Here is a 17219-nt window from a genome sequence, read left to right as displayed (position 1 = left end):
CTTTGAGTGTTATGCTAATGTCCTACTTTGTGTATTTACAGAATCATTTTGGTTTGAAATTTTTGATTAATTACTGTAGTTTCACTTTCATTAAGAGGGCTTTTTTTGCTGAGATTAAGTTTATATTAATAACTTGAATTATCTTTAGGTTCACCATTGTTAACAGCAAACAAATGGGAACATATTCTTGTTTCTTTGAAGATGAAAAAATGCAGAGGGGAACATTTAATATTAAAGGTCAGTATTAACAACTTGGGAAATAATAATTTCAGCATTATTGTCCTAAACTTCTGAATCTCCCAAGTTTTAACTTATCACTATAACAAAAAATATAATCAAAATATATTAAAATTATTATAATTTTAAAAGTGCAGTTGGAAGTGAATCATATGCTTTCTGCTGAATCACGAGAGGCAACTTGAAGATGGCTTGTATCCTTCAGTTTTATTCCCTTAGTGAAAAGAACAGAATTTAGTGTTGAAAGCTGGAAACCCATGTTTTTGTAAATCATATAAGTACCTTGAATTTATTCTGTAGCCATCTAAATTCAACATTTTTTAAGTTGGTATACTCTCAACCTGTAAGAATAGAGTTGATATTTTCTGTCAATGGCGCTACAACTTGGGATTCTGGAAATTTGTAATAGTGAAAAGTGCACAAAGGTTTATCATTAAGTTAGGACTTTGAAAAATACAGTCCCATGTCACTTAAGGACAGGGATATGTTATGAAGGAAAAGAAAAAGGCACTGTTGGGCAATTTTCTTGTTGCACGAACACGAAGAGGTTACTAACACAAAACCTAGATGGTGTGCCTGCTGCACAGTCAGCATCTCTGCCTCTTGGTCCTTAGCCAGCACACTCTACAATATGCTACTGTACTAAATAACGAAGCATCTAGATGAATCCAAACCTAAAAAGATTACAGGAAAAATATAAAGAATTACAGCGGTGAGCCTGTTCAGAGCGCTCCTCATGAAAGGAGCCCATGGGAAGAAAAGTCATCTTGTGAGTGAGAGGTGATTGAACAGTGAGGGCACAGCAGTACATTATTGCACACTTGACAGATGCTGGGCATGCTAGCAACCTGGAATCTTTGATAAGTACCTCTCTTCAAAATTAGCCTCAGCTGGAAAGAATCAGCAATTTCACCATCTTTGATCTGGTTTATTCTAACCCCAAGATTTTTTTTGTTTTTGTCTTATGTCATCCAAATTTTCAGAAGATGAACAGGGTACATTAGAATGCTGGCTCAGTGCCCTTATATGTTGATAAATATGCCCTACCTTAAACAAGCAGTGATTCAGAACCATTTGTGGTTTCTAGAACAGTTCAAACAAGTTAATATCCCCTGAATACAATATATCTTACCATTTAATGCCATACTGTAGTTATTAGCCATATAGGACAGAGTCAAGAGGAATGCTTAATGCTATTTTGAGCATTTGTTTAGGGAATAGTCGGGGGTGGGGGTGGGAAGGAGAGAGATGAAAGCAAAACAAAGTTTTGGTTTTGGTGTCTCCACATCTTGACTCAGTCATCGTTAGTCATTAGGGTCTACAGCCTGGTCTCCGTATTTCATAGCACAGCAGTGAATTCCTCATCTGAATTTCATAGACTACCCAACATAACCTTGTAGCTGCTAATTATGGGCTAGAGGCTAACAAATATGTTTTCCACAAAACACTGCCTTCCTTCCACATTTGATTCTTAGCCTGTGGGTGAATTTCAATACTATAATCTTATTTCAACACAGCGTTTCCTGCTGAAGCATGACCTAGTGTTCACAAAGAAACACTCTGAGGTTGAGAAATCTGGAAGCTAAACAGCTTGGAGGAAGAACTGCGGCTCTGACTCGCATAACACGACCTGTTAGGAGTCTGTTCTTCCAAGCAGAGTTTGTTTTACAGTGGCTGTAGAAACATTTGAAGCAGAGCCACACCGTTGTTCCTTGTGCCTCTTTACATGGAATTCAAGAAGGGTGGCTTTGCTCTGTCGGTGGCTTCTGGGGACCTTGTAGCTTCCGAAAAGATTGCCCACTGTAGCTAAGCTCCTACCTGTGCTTAATCTATGGGCCTTTGGTTCCAGTAATCCTTATCTAGGTTGATTTCTCCCTCAACACCTCTGTGTTCTCATGTATCCCACAGTTCATAAAATCATACCAGACATTCATTATTTTGGAGAGAAGTATGATTAAATATTGATTGGAACTGGCAGTACTTTGTCAGGTATCCAAGAGTAACTTAGTCCTTGGCTGAGCCAACACAGCAAAATTTCAGTTTGGGAAATACATTTCAAAGAGAGACAAAATACATTATGAGGTATTATTGACCAGTCTTGGACAGAAATCTTGTTACAGAAACCTTTGAAAGGCTTGGCTATGAAGAGCTGGCCTCTTTTTTCCTTGGCAAAGTCTTATTGACATTAAACCAGAGCAGACCAGACTACTCCTTCACAAAACAAAGTAGGTCTGGCACTTATAGTTCTGGAGTGAAAGTTACAACCTTACAAGCCAGAGAAAATAAATGCTGATCATGGGGCTGAGTTATTTGTGTCCACTACAAATTCCCAGTTTTAGGAAGGAGAGTTCAGGAAGTGTCCTGGACTTTGACTAAGCAGAATAATCCTCCCTTCAAGGGATAGAAAACAGAAGAGTTGAATGCCTGGAAGAGGTTTGTGGAGAGGTCAGCAGGGAACTCGGTCCACAAAACCTGCCATGACCTCTGATATCTAGGGTAGGAGCTAGATTTATCATAAGAATAATTAGAATAAAATGTTCTATGGCTATGCCTAGTTGAGGCTTCAACATTTTGACAGTTAAATATTCTGTTCATTTGTTTTTCAAGAAAATAAAGTTGTTACATTAACGTCTTGACAGAAAATTGGCTTATTATTCTTTTGCCTTCTAGAATTTCTTACACATTTCATATTTTGGATATTTTCCTCCATTTTGGTGTTAGGTGGATCTATGAATAAATTTAACTATGGAATAAGGAAATCAAACCAAACTAACAAAACTAGGACAGAACTTCTCAGAGATAACTTCTGTGTTACTATTATTATTTTGAATTTAAAGAAGATTTGGACCATAGGAGGCTTCTAATTTAAAAGTTTAATATTTTTCATTATAACTAAGTATTCTGTGAATTAGCTATTTTCTTTTTTCTTATGTTTTGTAATATGTAAACTTGTTATTCCACCCATTTTTTGTTGTTGTTGTTCTGTACAATATATATATCTAGAAGCAAAATTTTCTTGTTAACTTTTTAATCAATTTTATTTCTTGTGATTGGTACCTTGGCTTGAATTGTAATTTACTCACTTAAAAAAACTCATGCAATAATGATCTCTTTCAGTTGCTTTAGCCAAGCTCTTGAATGTGTGCTTAAAATGATAGGATTTGGGGCAGGCATTTGTTGTAACCATTAAGATGCCTCCTGGCATGCCTGTATCTATATCCCAATGACCAGATTTGACCTGGCTCTTTCCTTAACTCCAGCTTCCTGTTAACACATATCATGGGAGGTAACAGGTGATGATTGAAGCAGTTGGGTACTTACCACCATGTGGAAGACCTGGACTGAGTTCTCACATCCAGATTTAGCTTGGCCCCATCTGGTCTACTGCGGGCAGCTGGGGAGTGGACTAATAGATGGGAACTCTGTATTTCTGCCTTTCAAATAGATAAAAATGAGCGAACTGAATTAATAAGTGTTTTTAACCCTATTAGAGTGTGTGTTTTACAGATTCAATGAAAAGTTGCATTTGTACTATCAATGACACCTCAGTGTGCCTGTCATTCCTCTCTTTTCCTGGGCCCTGTCTGCTGTGAAGACATGTTCTAATGTGTGTGTGTCTTGTTTTCTAATGGTGTCCTCCACATTTTTAGATGAAGTACTTGTTCTGAAAGAACTCAGGTTAGAGCTCTTTCCTCATCCTTATGTGTTTTGATACGCTCCCATGATTCTGAGATGAGTTCAGGTGAATTTCCAGTTCTCCAGTTTTTTTGTTTTTTGTTTTGCTTTATGTCTTCTATGCTGCACAAGGCGAAAGCCCGTTGTTATTCCTGAAGATTATCCATCTTTTAATTCTGACTAATGAACACTATATAAGAAGGGCATGAGCATCCCAAATTCTAAGAAAAAAAAATTTAAGAATGCATTGCTAATGCTTGATCACACACAAAAAAAGCACCAAGCATTGTCATCTCATTTAATCCTTAACAAAGCACTTTTTCCTTGGAGTTCAGTACTACAGAAGAATCATTCTATGGTAAATAAATCTCACATGCAAACCTGACCTTGTCATGTCCATGGAAGAAATATTGTCCTTGTGTTGACACCTTCTAACAGTCCTGATTTGACTTCTGAAATTAGCTACATCTCCTCTGATGTCCTCAACATAATGGTGGCCAGAAGAAAGTGTGGGGCACTCTTAAATTTCTCTAAAAACAACTCTGTATCTTTTAGTGTTACCTCCTTAGTTTCTTTGGCTGCCGTGGCTGAAGTAGGACTATATTAACCCAGCCACATGTACTCCTTTCTTGTGCCACATTCCTTTGGGGATCCTGGTAGCTCCTCCCGAGGTGTCCATAGACGATTTGTGGGGTGATTATATACCTGGTTGAGTAATTCACCACTTTGACTAGTGTTAAACTGTAGAGATTCAATCAAAACATGTCGTCTTGGTTTGGGGAACCATGGTTTGTTACACGTTACCTTTCTTTCTGATTTTTGGAGCATTTAAGCCTTTCTGGGTGATATGCTTTCTTCCGTGCCACTCCTTATTAGGAGCTGTATTCCACTCATGTGCTGGTGGCGAGCAGCAGAGGAGAGTCATGTGTCAAACTATATTGTCCTCGACAGTTGAGGCCCATTTTAAACAACTGGGGCATTAAACTTTCACTCATGTAACCATAATTGCCTAAGGACAAAACCCATAGAGAGAAACCTGTTTTTCAACTTTGGTTTTACCATTTGTCTGATGCTCATACAAGCCCGAATTTCTGTTCCAGCTATTGCCACCCTTTTCCTCTTTTTCACCCTTCTAATTCTTACTTTACGCAACTCCCCAGTTGTCTTTGGAGAGCTAATAACAGTACTGCTTAGAAAACATACTTAATCCGCAAGCTTAACTTCAGCAATTAAATTTCATGTTCCCTTCTTTGACCCTCTCAAATATAAAGCCTACAAATTGAATAATAGGTGAATATTAAGTAATATCTTTAACATTTATCATGATGATCTAGAGTATTAAGATTTCAAAACTTCATTCATTCTTTCCCATGCTGCCATACTAAATGAATGAAAGTTAAAAAAAAAAACCAAACCCAAAGCAACAAAATCCACAACCCCCAAACCTGTTATAATTGATATATGAAAAAAAATGAAATCAATAAAAATTTGTAGTTCAGTTTACATAATAATGATTAACATTGGTAAATGTTATTTTATAAGAGAGCATGAAAATGTTTCATTTTTGTTTTAAAGTTTGCTCTATGTTCCTTTGCTTTCTTTTCAATTTCTCACCTTACTGCTTTCTCTCTTCATACTCTGTTTCAACAAAAATTTTACATTCTGGACCTTTTGTCTCCTGACTCAAATGTTATCTAACAGTAAAACTCTGAAAATAATTGTTCTGTGGAAGCAATAGGTATGAAAAATGAATTGGATCAAAAACTTGAAATGCTTTCTTATCTAAAATATTCACCAGTTTCATAATACTTCTAATTCTTATGTGCAATCCTAAAAAATGTTCTTTCTTTTTTTACGTGGAAACCAATTATATGGGGTTATATAACTAGTACGATTAATGTTGTAAGAAAAACTACCCCCTGACTATTATAAGTTTGATTTATTTTATACATGACTGAAAGGAAATATAGAAAATGATGCATAGATTAGAAAATGTCTTAAGGTGTGCTATGTGCCCCTTCCCTCTGTATTTCAATTCTGTTAGTAAAATGTACATTTCTCTTAAATTTTCTTAGTCCCTGAACTTCATAGAAAAAACAAGCCATTGGTTACCTATGTGGGGGATTCTACCGTCTTGACATGTAAATGTGAAGGTTGCTCTCCTTTAAATTGGAGCTGGTACAGTAGTAATGGAAGTATTCAGGTAAGGACATGTTGCTTTGATTTGAAGAACATCAACAGAGTCTTTATTTCATAAATAAAAAGTTTCTAACAGACTCAACATTCCTAGGGATGTTATCTTTTAATATGTGTCCATCAAAAAAGAACTGCAAAAAAATGGAGCTTCATTGAATGATTTCAATGTTACCTTCTACATCTGAAGGGACTCTTTCTGTTTCGTTTCCTGGTATTTTGTTTTTTAGATTAATACTTGTAAAGGCGGTTACAACTTATTTTAGATAGAACAGCTCAGAAATAAACTCATAAAAGCATTCGTTTCCGGATTTTGTCTCCTGAAATAACTTTGATGTAATGTGATTTAATGGCACCATTTGAAAAATGGTCAGATATAGCATTTTTTTAGGTGAGGTTTACATTGTTGATCAGGGCGAGTGTGATCATTGTTTTCAAACTTTCTATTTCTTATTCCCATTTCTGGGAAAGGAGGAAAACAAGGGGAGAAGCCACCCCCAGCCTCCCAACCCTCCCATCACCCGAGAAATGGCTGTTCAGAGAGTTGATGATAGGAAGACAAGCATGCATATTCAAGTCATTCCTGGCTTCCTATCAAATAGCTTCTCATGGTTGGAAAATTGGAGCACCGTTCTTTATGGCGCCCTTCTCCTGCCTTGGTGCTAAGGAAGAATTGAGATGATCAAGGTCTGTTAAAAGCAAGCCCTAATTCTAGAAAGAACATATGATTTTACGATGAGACGCTAAATTCCTTCTGTAACAATATTAGTGCTATCTAGACAATCGAAAGTCGATAAAAGAAAAACTTACAAGGGTCAATGAGAGCTTTACACCAATATTGGTCAGTATACATTCTTCAGTGAAATAGCTCCAAAGCAATCTTGATCACTTTTGTTTGTGATTGGGAATGGCATTCATTGTTCTTACATATAAATATCTTTGCAAAATTTTGCAAATTCATAAAAATGTCAACTGATATTTGAAAAATATAACCTAGCTTACCTTTGCATTGTGATATTAGATAAGAGCCTAAATCTGTATAATTTTACACATATCTGAATGTCTTTCCATCGGCTGTACTTACTATCCTCTTACATTGGCCCTGAGCGTGGGTCACATTAGATTGTGAGAAAAATGCAAGGAAAAGCTTCTAAGGTTAAATGTTACATCAAATGCTTTTTCAAAATTTGGATCCATTATTTATGTCAAAATCTGGTACTGCTTACAAATGTAGTAGTTGCACTCATATTTATCTGACTCAGCATGCATTTGGGACAGACATGCCAAGCAGTGCAATGCCTAAGGAGCCAGGTTGGTGTAATGTCTGTGGTAAATAACAAGCTCAAAGACAATTCTTCAGAAAACCTCTGAGACGAGTTGTATGTAGATTAGCATTTATTAAAAAGGAGAGTTGAGTGGTAGAGCAGCAAAGGCATCAGATGATCTGAAAATAAAATTTAATTTAAATAGATCAAATAAAACAGTTCCCAATGGCTTTGAAGGTCTGGGGAAAACCCAGCCAATCTCAGAGCCAGCTTGCCTGGAAGAGCACCCGGACGTGCAGCAGTACAGGCTCCAGAAGGACTGATGCTACTGAGGGGCTCCATCATTCCTGCTATGTTCAGCTCCAAAGGCTTAGAATTTCACAATGAGTGCCAGCCTGGCAACTCCTGTTATCACTGACTCATCTTCCTTAAACAGCCATGATCAGAAATACCAGCTCCAGGGCCAGTGCCTGTGTCAGCCCTGAAGGGGGAAGTATTCTGAAGAGTAGTTGGGATTGGAATGTGAAACTCGAAGACCTGGAATTTTTCTGCTTTTGGTTCTTATATTTGCCTATGATGGACTACTTACTTGTTTATAGTTTCCAGCATTCCTTACTGAATTCTTGTGATAAAGGATACTTCTTTGTTTGCACTTTGGGAGATAGACATCTATAGGGATTATGCTCTGCAATATACAATTTCTCACACTTTTTTTTAAAAAAGATTTATTTATTTGAAAGAGAATGACAAAGGGAAAGGGACGTGGGGAGAGGGGTCTTCCATCTGTTGGTTCTTATAGCTGTGATAGCCAACACAGGATCAGGTCAAATTCAGGATCCTGGAGCTCCACTCACTTCTCCCACATAGGGCCCAAATAATTGGGCTATCTTTTCCTGCTGTCCCAGATACAGTGGCAGAGAGCTGAATAAGAAGCATAGAATCTGGGAGTTGAACTAGCACACCAATATGAGATGCTATCATTACAGGCAATGACTTAACTCACTGTACAGCAAAGCCAATCCTATCACAAATGTTAACATGATTTTTTCATAGTCAGAAATTTTCTTGGCATCCTTAGAACTTTTTTTTTAATTTTATTGTTGTTTACATTGTATTATGTGGTGCAGTTTTATAGGCGCTGGGGATTCCCTCCACCCCTCCCATACCCCTCCCCCCATGGTGGATTCCTCCACCTTGTTGCATAACCATAGTTCAAGTTCAGTTGAGATTCATTCCTTGCAAACACATGCCTAGCATAAAGTTCAGCGTCTTATTGTCCAGATAAGTTCAGTGGCCTCTTGGGGAGACCTTCTCTGGTCTGAAGGTAGGGCTAACAGATATGATACGTAAACTTTTACGCCATATGATATCAATGGAGTGTCACATCTTCTTGTACTAGGTTCCTGTTGATGTTCAAATGAATGATAAGTATGTGATCAATGGAACATATGCTAATGAAACAAGACTCAAGATCATGCATCTTTCAGAGGACGATGGGGGATCCTACTGGTGCCAGGCACTGTTCCAACTAGGCGAGAGTGAAGAGCACATTGAACTTGTCGTGCTGAGCTTCTGGGTGCCTCTCAAGCCATTCCTTGCAATAGTTGCCGAGGTTGTTCTTTTAGTGGCCATTATCCTGCTTTGTGAACTGTACACACAGAAGAAAAAGAAGCGACCAGGTAGGATCTCTGTTCTAAGATGACGTTATCACGAATAAGGACCGGTATCCTTAAATCTCTTATATATAGTGACACTATATTCCACTGATTTTAGAGTCACTCTTTCTTATTTGGAGCAGTATTCACATTAATAACTGTGATGACACCATATCCATCATCTTCCTGTTTCAACTTTTAAAACATTTTTAGTATTAATATTCTTTTTCTTTTGATGTTCCTTGTGACTATGCATGAACTAACTAGATGATATTTGTGTTAGTATTTGCGTGTTAGAAAAAAGCATGCGATAACAATATAAAAGTCTCAAACACAAGCAATTATTTTTCATTTAGATAATGCCCTTAAATTTTTTTTATCATTCTGGATTTCCTGGAAATTAAGCGTCGTTCTATTGATTTCCAACTTTTGTAGTCTTTGCCCAGTGAATGATGAGGGGGAAAAGCTGATGGTATCCTCAGCATCTTGTATTCTTCCCTGCTTTTGTGCTGTATGCTTTTGCTATTGTAAGTAATGGCAGAAGTAATGGCAGAAATGCAGTTGAGGCCAGAGCGTAGATGAAGGGGGTGGTGTTGTAGTAAGCGCAGTTATAGAATGCAGCACGTGTCTCCCCCCTTTTGAAGGGGAAACATAGTACAGTGTATTCATAGGTAAGAGGAAAGGTTGAGTTGGACATGCACGTCCCATAAAAAAATCAAGTTAATCGTAATTGTCAATTTCTTCTTACAGAGAGGGGGAGAGAATTCGAACAAATCGAACAGTTGTAAGTATTACATTTGATCGATTAATTTCACTTGAGTACAATCACCACCAATGCGAAACCGAATGGAGATTTGTTGTGGAGAGAAAAAGGCAGGAGTATGAGATGTATGTGTTAGTATCTGTGCCACCCTTCTGACAGTGAAGACTGGCATCCAGAATGCAGGGTCTGCGTGAGAACCCCACCTCCACTGCTGACCATGCTCCCTTCCGTGTGCTTCTGTCTTCTGGTTTACCAAGTTTGTTTAATAATACTGCTTGCCACATAAAGCTGTTGAACTGAACAAATACTGCACATGAGAAACACTTAGCATGGGTGTTTAGTAAGCCATGTTTGCTCAAAACAGTGATGCCCCACCTTGGCTCCCTTTTCAGTCACTTAAGAGGATCATTAAAAACTGCAGGTGCACAGGCCTTGCTGCACTTCCACGTTCAGCGTCTCTGAAATTGGGGCTTGCTAATCTGCATCTCTCATAAACGTCTCCCGGTGGTTCTCATGCTGTCGTGTTGAGAAGTACCCGCCTAGGATTCCCTTTGTTATTGTTTTTCAGAGGACACAAACTGTGCCATGTCTTTTCTTACCACTCCCTCATTTACATGAGAGAAGTGGGAATAAAGTCACCAACATGTAATTCGGTGTGGTGCAGATCAAGTGGCTGGTTCCCTGAGCCTGAGAGCTGAGTGTGAAAGTCAACCAGGAAGGTGCCCAAGCGGGAGGAACAAGAGCCAAGTACAGGAAACCAAGAAATGAGGTCAGATGTAGGAAGCTGAAAGAAACCTGAGAAAAGGGAGGCTTTAGTAACCATTAGCAACATAAAACAGCACTTGACCTTTAGCCCTGTAAGGCAACGGGTACTGTGAGGTGCTGGTGTTGAAATCACAAACTGGAAGGGGCAGAGCTCTGGGATATTCATGGACACGGTTTCAATTTGTATGTTTGAGCAACTCACACGTTGGAGAGAAAATTCATCAACAACATGTGAATTTCCAAATTAAGGACACAAAATAATTAAAGTATCCATAAAGTGAGAGGTGCTAAAGTGTTGTGTTAGAATCACAAGGAATGGAACCCAGTGCAATAGCCGAGTGGCTAAAGTCCTTGCTTGCATGCATCAGGATCCCATATTGGCTCTGGTTTGTATTTCGGCTGCTCCCCTTCCCATCCAGCTTCCTGCTTTTGTGGCCTGGGTAAGCAGTGGAGGACTGCCCAAAGTCATGGGACCCTGCATCCACATGGGAGACCTGGAAGAGGATCCTGGCTCCTGGCTTCATATCAACTCTACTCTGACTGTTGTGGCTAAATGGGGAATGAATCAGTGGATGGAAGCTCTTTTTGAAACTCCTTCACTCTGTAAATCTGACTTTCCAATAAAAATAAATAAATCTTAAAAAAAAAAAAAACAGTCTGGTAGCTGGGAAAGACTGCCCTTTTCCAGGGCATTCAGCCCTCTGGAGAACGTGGGCATCCTGTTATGTTCACTTCAGGTTTTATTCTTTCTAAAATACAAAGATGAATTTTTATTTTTCTAAAACTTAGGATAATGTACGTATTATTTTATATCTTTTTTTAAAAAAAGCTTTTATTTATTTGAAAGAGAGAGCGGAGGAGAGCAACAGCTCTTCTATCCATTGTTCATTCCTCAGAATATCTACCGAGTGTGGGGCTCAGCCAGAAGGAAACTAGGAGTCATGAGCTTCACAGGGGTTCTTATGTGGGTACAGAAACCCAAGTACTTAAGCCTTCTTCCACTGCTTTGCCAGGCATATTGGCCAGGAGCTGGATTGGCCATGGAAGGGATCAGACTTGAACTGACACCCATGTGAAATGCCACATTGCAGGTGGCAACTCAACCCACTATGCCACCATCCTGGCCACTGTTTTGTCTGTTCTGTCTTTGCTGTAAAGACCATTGAAATATTTTTGACTTTCTCAAGATAGGGTTGTTAGCAGTATCTTTGGACTTAATATGAATATCAAAGACATTTGAACTCACAAAATATGCCAATATTAGTATCTTTTTAGATTTTTGTTTTCATGACATGGTTCTATAGGCACAGGAATCCACCCTGCCCCACCCATCATTTTCCTCTATATTACTACAATAGTGTGGTCTTTCAGCAATAGTTACAAATCCATCATTCTGCTATCTAAGTGTGTCATGATATTGTGGTATAGACAATATTTTATTATCAGGATGTATATAGCAATTTCATTGGGAGTTCTCCTTTTACTCAGGAGTAGAGATGCATACTGCAGTGTGTCTTCACTTCCCAGTGTGCTAATTTCCATTCTACAGTTCACCTAGGAGAATTTATACATATACATGTTTGCCTATAAATCTATCTATCTTTGCATGAAGAGTGCCTAATATGAGAGAGGACACAGCATGCCTGTCTTTGGGGGATTGGTTTATTTCACCGAGCAGAATGATCTCTAGTTGGGGCCATTTTTGTTGCAAACGACAGAATTTCTTTTTTTCTTTTTTAGTTAAGATCTATGGTATACTGACTTAATTTTGGGGGGCAGATGACATTTTAATATGTAATATGTAAAATAGATTTCTGTATGAATCATAGATACATAGATATATGTATCTATTGGATATCTGCAATTCATTTACATTTCTTGGTAAAAATTATTTTTTTAAAAAGTTCTAAAGGTATAATGTCAATATAAGCCAGTTACTACAAGTAGTTCAATGAAACCTCCCCAATTATCTGCTTCATTGCTATTTAAACCTTACAATCTCATATACCAGCACTTGGACTTTTTGTCAGAATTGTTGGGGTTGTTGGTTTTATTATCTAGGGTAATAGCTTAATCAGTGAGCTTGTGCATAAGACCTTGAAGGGCATTTATTACGCATCCTGGTGACCGGGGAGAGGCGTTCCTAAGAACCCAAAGCTTGCATTTGTGGTCTTGCTTTAATGCACACGGAGTAGATACAGAGCAAATTTTAACCTCTAATTCAACATAATAGGCACCTCAGCTTGTAACACCAGTGGCACAGAAGTTGGCTGAGCACTTAATTGACTTGTATCTTGCATGTTTTGAAGCAATACATTAGGTTATGTACCATAATCATAAATTCATGCTCCACTTGTGCTTAGGGAAAAACAAATTTTTTCTTTGGCTAAGATGGACAAGCCTTTTACACAGTCATTGGGGCACTAACTCCATGCCAAGCCATGGCCTAAAAAAAAATAAAAATTAACATTATGAGTGAAACATTTTAGCAAGGAAAAATTCTGTCTGCACTGATGTTTTACAGTTTTAACCTTTTAGCCATGATAGAAATGGTGCCCTGACTTAATTTTAGGCATCGTAAACAGGTAGTGATCTTCCCCTTTTGTTTTCTGTACAGGAAATCAGATGATAGCAATGGAATAGAGAATAATGCTCCTAGGCACAGAAAAAATGTAAGTCGCTTGAGGATGATATTGCAAATAATAGGTAAAATTCAATATATGTTCATTGCTAATCCACTTGCTTGTTTTTAAGTTTCATTAAAGACTTAATCATTTACTATTTACTTGGATACACCTGCTCATACTATTATGGGAAAAATACAGTTACACAAAAATATATAACATCCCTTTCTACCAGAAAACAGATAGTCACCAATCTAAAAGAGAATATGTTATCTGTGAGTTTTTTTTTCCATTTTGCTGCGTTTAACTAATTTCTTGTTTGTTTTGTTTTCAAAGATGTATTTGTTTGAAAGGCAGAAATACATGGAAGGGGAGAAAGAGAGACCTTGCAGCCACTGGTTCACTCCCCGAGTAGCTGACACAATCAGGGCTGCGCCAGGCTGAAGTCAGGAGCTTAGAACTCCACCTGGAAGCCCCACATGGGTAGCAAGGGCCCAAGCCACTCAGGCTGTGTGAAATACACAACCGACTTTCCCAGGTCTCTGAATTGCAGTCACAAGATAGGTGGCCTTTTCAGCTTCTAGAATTGCATAGACCAGCATTGTGATACGGTGTGTTCAACTCTTCTGAGTGCTGGTTCAAGTCCCAGCTGCACCATTTCCCATATAGCTGCTCGCTAATGTCCCTGGGAAAGTCCTGAAAAACAGTCCAAGGGTAACTAGGTAACTAATTTCTTTTAAAGTTTTTCATATAATCTACCTTTCTTTCTTTCTTTCTTTCTTTCTTTCTTTCTTTCTTTCTTTCTTTCTTTCTTTCTTTCTTCTTTCTTTCTTTCTTCCTTCCCTTCTTTCTTTTTTTTTTTTAATGATTCTCAAGTTTTCTGGATTATTCTGTTATTTTATTCTCTTGGATTTCCATATATTTCATGCTGTGAACTAATCCAAAGCGGCTTTATTTTTTAGACTAGTTCTCAACTAATTATCTTATTTCACCACTGTTAGGGTGGTAGAAGCTCTTTGATTTGGCAGTAGATTGAATCCCCTTCCAAATTTTTGCTTTGCTCCTGTGATAATGTTATTATGAGTAAGCATGCCATGCTAATTATGATTCATTATGTTTCATTTAATTCAGGAAGCTATGGGTCAATGACTGAGTAACATCATGCCAAGAATCATGAGAAGATGTTCCGTGTGTTTGTGGTATAGCTTGTATCCTTCCTGTTAAAAGCATCTGAGTTTTGATTCATAAAAGGATGAAAAGTGTATGCAACACACAACGGGTCATAAGTTAAATATGGCATCTCTCAACTGAAGGCCGATATCCATTCTATAACTGTTACACATCAAAGTCAAATACTTCTACAAACTGCCATCTAGCATAATTAATTCCATCATAGTCATTAAGAGACACACAAAACAGACACCAGCAAAATCAGTTCATTGTTCCTAGAACAAGTGTCGCTCAAGGCCTATTTATAACCGAAGAATTAAAGAGAAATCTTTTGCCATTTGTCTTAATTTTGTTTTTCAATCATGCCTACTATGTATAGATGTATTTGTAACAGGTTCTTATGTATAGCTTATTCGGTAATATTGAAAAAATGTGGCTTCCCTATGAAATGAATACTTTCTGCTTTTACTTATGTTAGCTCAGCTTCAGTCTCTCCAGGAAAGATCTTTTTCTCCATAAACATTGACCATGTCAAGAAAGGAAAATCCACACACTTGCCCCAAAGCTCTGTCACTACAAAAGTGAAGCATCAATCTTTATTCACTTGTCTCCACTGCTTTCCCACACCAAGCTAAACTGATTCTTAGTTTACAAGTGGAGATCTCATTTTTTTTAAAGCCGTATGGCTTGGACTTCTTAACGTATATGGTATTAACATTTTAGGGCATATAGGTGCCATGTTGTTGTAATGCTTATAACGCTATATTGATGATTTATGGTTTGTTGTGTTTTCATATCTTTGATTTGAAATTTGATTTCCTGGTATGCAAAGTTGTTTAAATGACTAAAAACAGATTATTGGTGCTTTGCAATAATTCCTTTGAAATCCAGAATTGTTAAAGTTTGTCATTTATGTTGCTCTGAATGTCTTAGACTTTCATTAAAAAATAATATACTTGATATCTGTTGCATACATCACTGAAATATTTAATCAATACATCACGACCAAACCAAATTAAATCTTAATATATATGAACTCTGAATGTAATGTTAAAACCACTCTTCAGGATCCTGGGTTAGGCTGGAGATCACAATGTGACATTTGCTGGGTGTCCTTAGTCCTGGTAGGTGCAAGGTCTCACTGTCTTCATGGTAACATCTTTAAAGAGCGATCAGAAAGTAAGATGGTGGGACTTGGAGTGGTAGTGAAACCTCCAGTTCCTGCTATGAGATTACAACTTGAGGAAAAGGAATTCAGTGACTGGGGAAAAAGACTTCATGTAAATGTACTCTGTGTGGCCTGTGAAAATTATAATAAAATTCACTTAGTAAAATTATGTGACCTCTTAACTGATATTTACTGCAATACATATACATATGTGTGTACTTTTGAAAAATAGTCATAGGTGGTGACTTGGAACCGCTCATTATTCTGTTGCTATAGAACATGCAGTATTTTGTTATAAATTTTGTTAATTACACATATAATTCTTTTTTAAAAATTTATTTTATTTACTTGGAAGACAGAGTAACAAAAACAGGGAGATAGAAAGACAAAGAATCTTCCATACCCTGGTTTACTCCCTAAGTGACTGTAATGATCTAGGACTAAACCAGGTCAAAGCCAGAGCACTGGGATTGAGTCTATTCCCTTCCCTTCCCTTCCCTTCCCTTCCCTTCCCTTCCCTTCCCTTCCCTTCCCTTCCCTTCCCTTCCCTTCCCTTCCCTTCCCTTCCCTTCCCTTCCCTTCCCTTCCCTTCCCTTCCCTTCCCTTCCCTTCCCTTCCCTTCCCTTCCCTTCCCTCCACTCCCCTCCCTTCCCCTCCCCTCCCCTCACTTCCTTTCCTTTCCCTTCCCTTCCCTTCCTTTCCCTTCCCTTTCCATCTCTTTTCTTAGATTTTGAGGTAACAATGTTTCAAATATATGTTATAATAAAAAGGCTTAGCACTCTTCAGTTTATTCTGTATATTCAGAGCTATAAGTTTATTTTCCTTTTACTCATGTTTGTCGGTTTGACAAAATAAATCTGAATGATATCTACATGATGGTAGACATCCAAGAATCTTAATTAATATAAACAAGTTACATTCAGTGAAAACTAGTCAAACCTACTCTTAGATCAATATGTAAAGCCATAAACAATCTGCAGCTATTTTGTGGTATGCATCCTTCCATTTTGCTGCTATTAGTTGGTCAGATGAGCACAGCTTTAAAGCAAGAAAAACAAGGTTCCCCAAAGGTAAAATAACCTGAAACATTTATGTAGTAAATTGAATTTTAAGTGGTGCTGTTTGCTATCTACATTTTTTTTTTCGAGTGAAAACAAACCATGTCTGTAACTTTTAGCAGAAGAAACAGTGGAAAAGTTGGCTTTTGAGTATGAAGTCTCCCTGGTGAACTCCTCAAAAATTATTTGCCCACTGTTAGATTAAAAATGGAATGTCTTCCTTAAATAACCTCATGGAGATGGTGAATGGAATAAATAGAAGCTACCAAGTGTGACTCAAGTGCAGCGTCTAAGCCACAGGAAAGCGAACAAGGCAAATCACTCCAAGTTTATATATTACACCCTTTGGATGACCCTGTTTATCTTTCCAGCCACTGGGTTTTCAGCATACTAAATAAACTTAATGATGTTCCCTGTGTAGTAAATCTTTTGAAAAATATCATATGATTCCCAGACACTATCATATTCAGTTAGCACTAAAAGGTGGTCTTTTCTCTTTGCAATCTTCATTTCCCTTCAGGATCTGTCCACTTGGGCTCAAACTTATTACTCAGTTGTGGTACTTTCTCTGCCTTCATTAGCTGATATTTGCTGATCAGCATCCCTCTTCCGCTTATCCTTAACGTCCCACGAATGGGTCCCATTG

General features: G+C 37.9%; 1 protein-coding gene across 3 annotated transcripts in view; it reads left to right on the top strand.

Annotated features, from left to right (window-relative positions):
- The window catches only part of EMB (embigin), a 37898-nt gene extending 22214 nt beyond the window's left edge, over positions 1–15684 (top strand). For 2 of the 3 annotated variants that reach the window (XM_040977519.1, XM_040977521.1), the window contains exons 4-9: positions 149–237; positions 5988–6115; positions 8770–9049; positions 9776–9809; positions 13171–13225; positions 14309–15684. In XM_040977519.1, the coding sequence (XP_040833453.1) occupies positions 149–237; positions 5988–6115; positions 8770–9049; positions 9776–9809; positions 13171–13225; positions 14309–14326 (604 nt within the window). In that variant the 3' untranslated portion in view covers positions 14327–15684. The remainder of the gene's footprint in view (positions 1–148; positions 238–5987; positions 6116–8769; positions 9050–9775; positions 9810–13170; positions 13226–14308) is intronic. The other variant, XM_040977520.1, reaches the window with a different exon arrangement.
- The last annotated feature ends 1535 nt before the right edge of the window (positions 15685–17219 follow it).

Source organism: Ochotona curzoniae, unplaced genomic scaffold (genome assembly GCF_017591425.1).
Source record: "Ochotona curzoniae isolate NIBS_2020 unplaced genomic scaffold, NIBS_Ocur_1.0 contig_2754, whole genome shotgun sequence".
Lineage (NCBI taxonomy): Eukaryota > Metazoa > Chordata > Mammalia > Lagomorpha > Ochotonidae > Ochotona > Ochotona curzoniae.
Note: the sequence above shows the minus strand (reverse complement) of the source record. Positions and strands in the feature narration are given on the sequence as shown.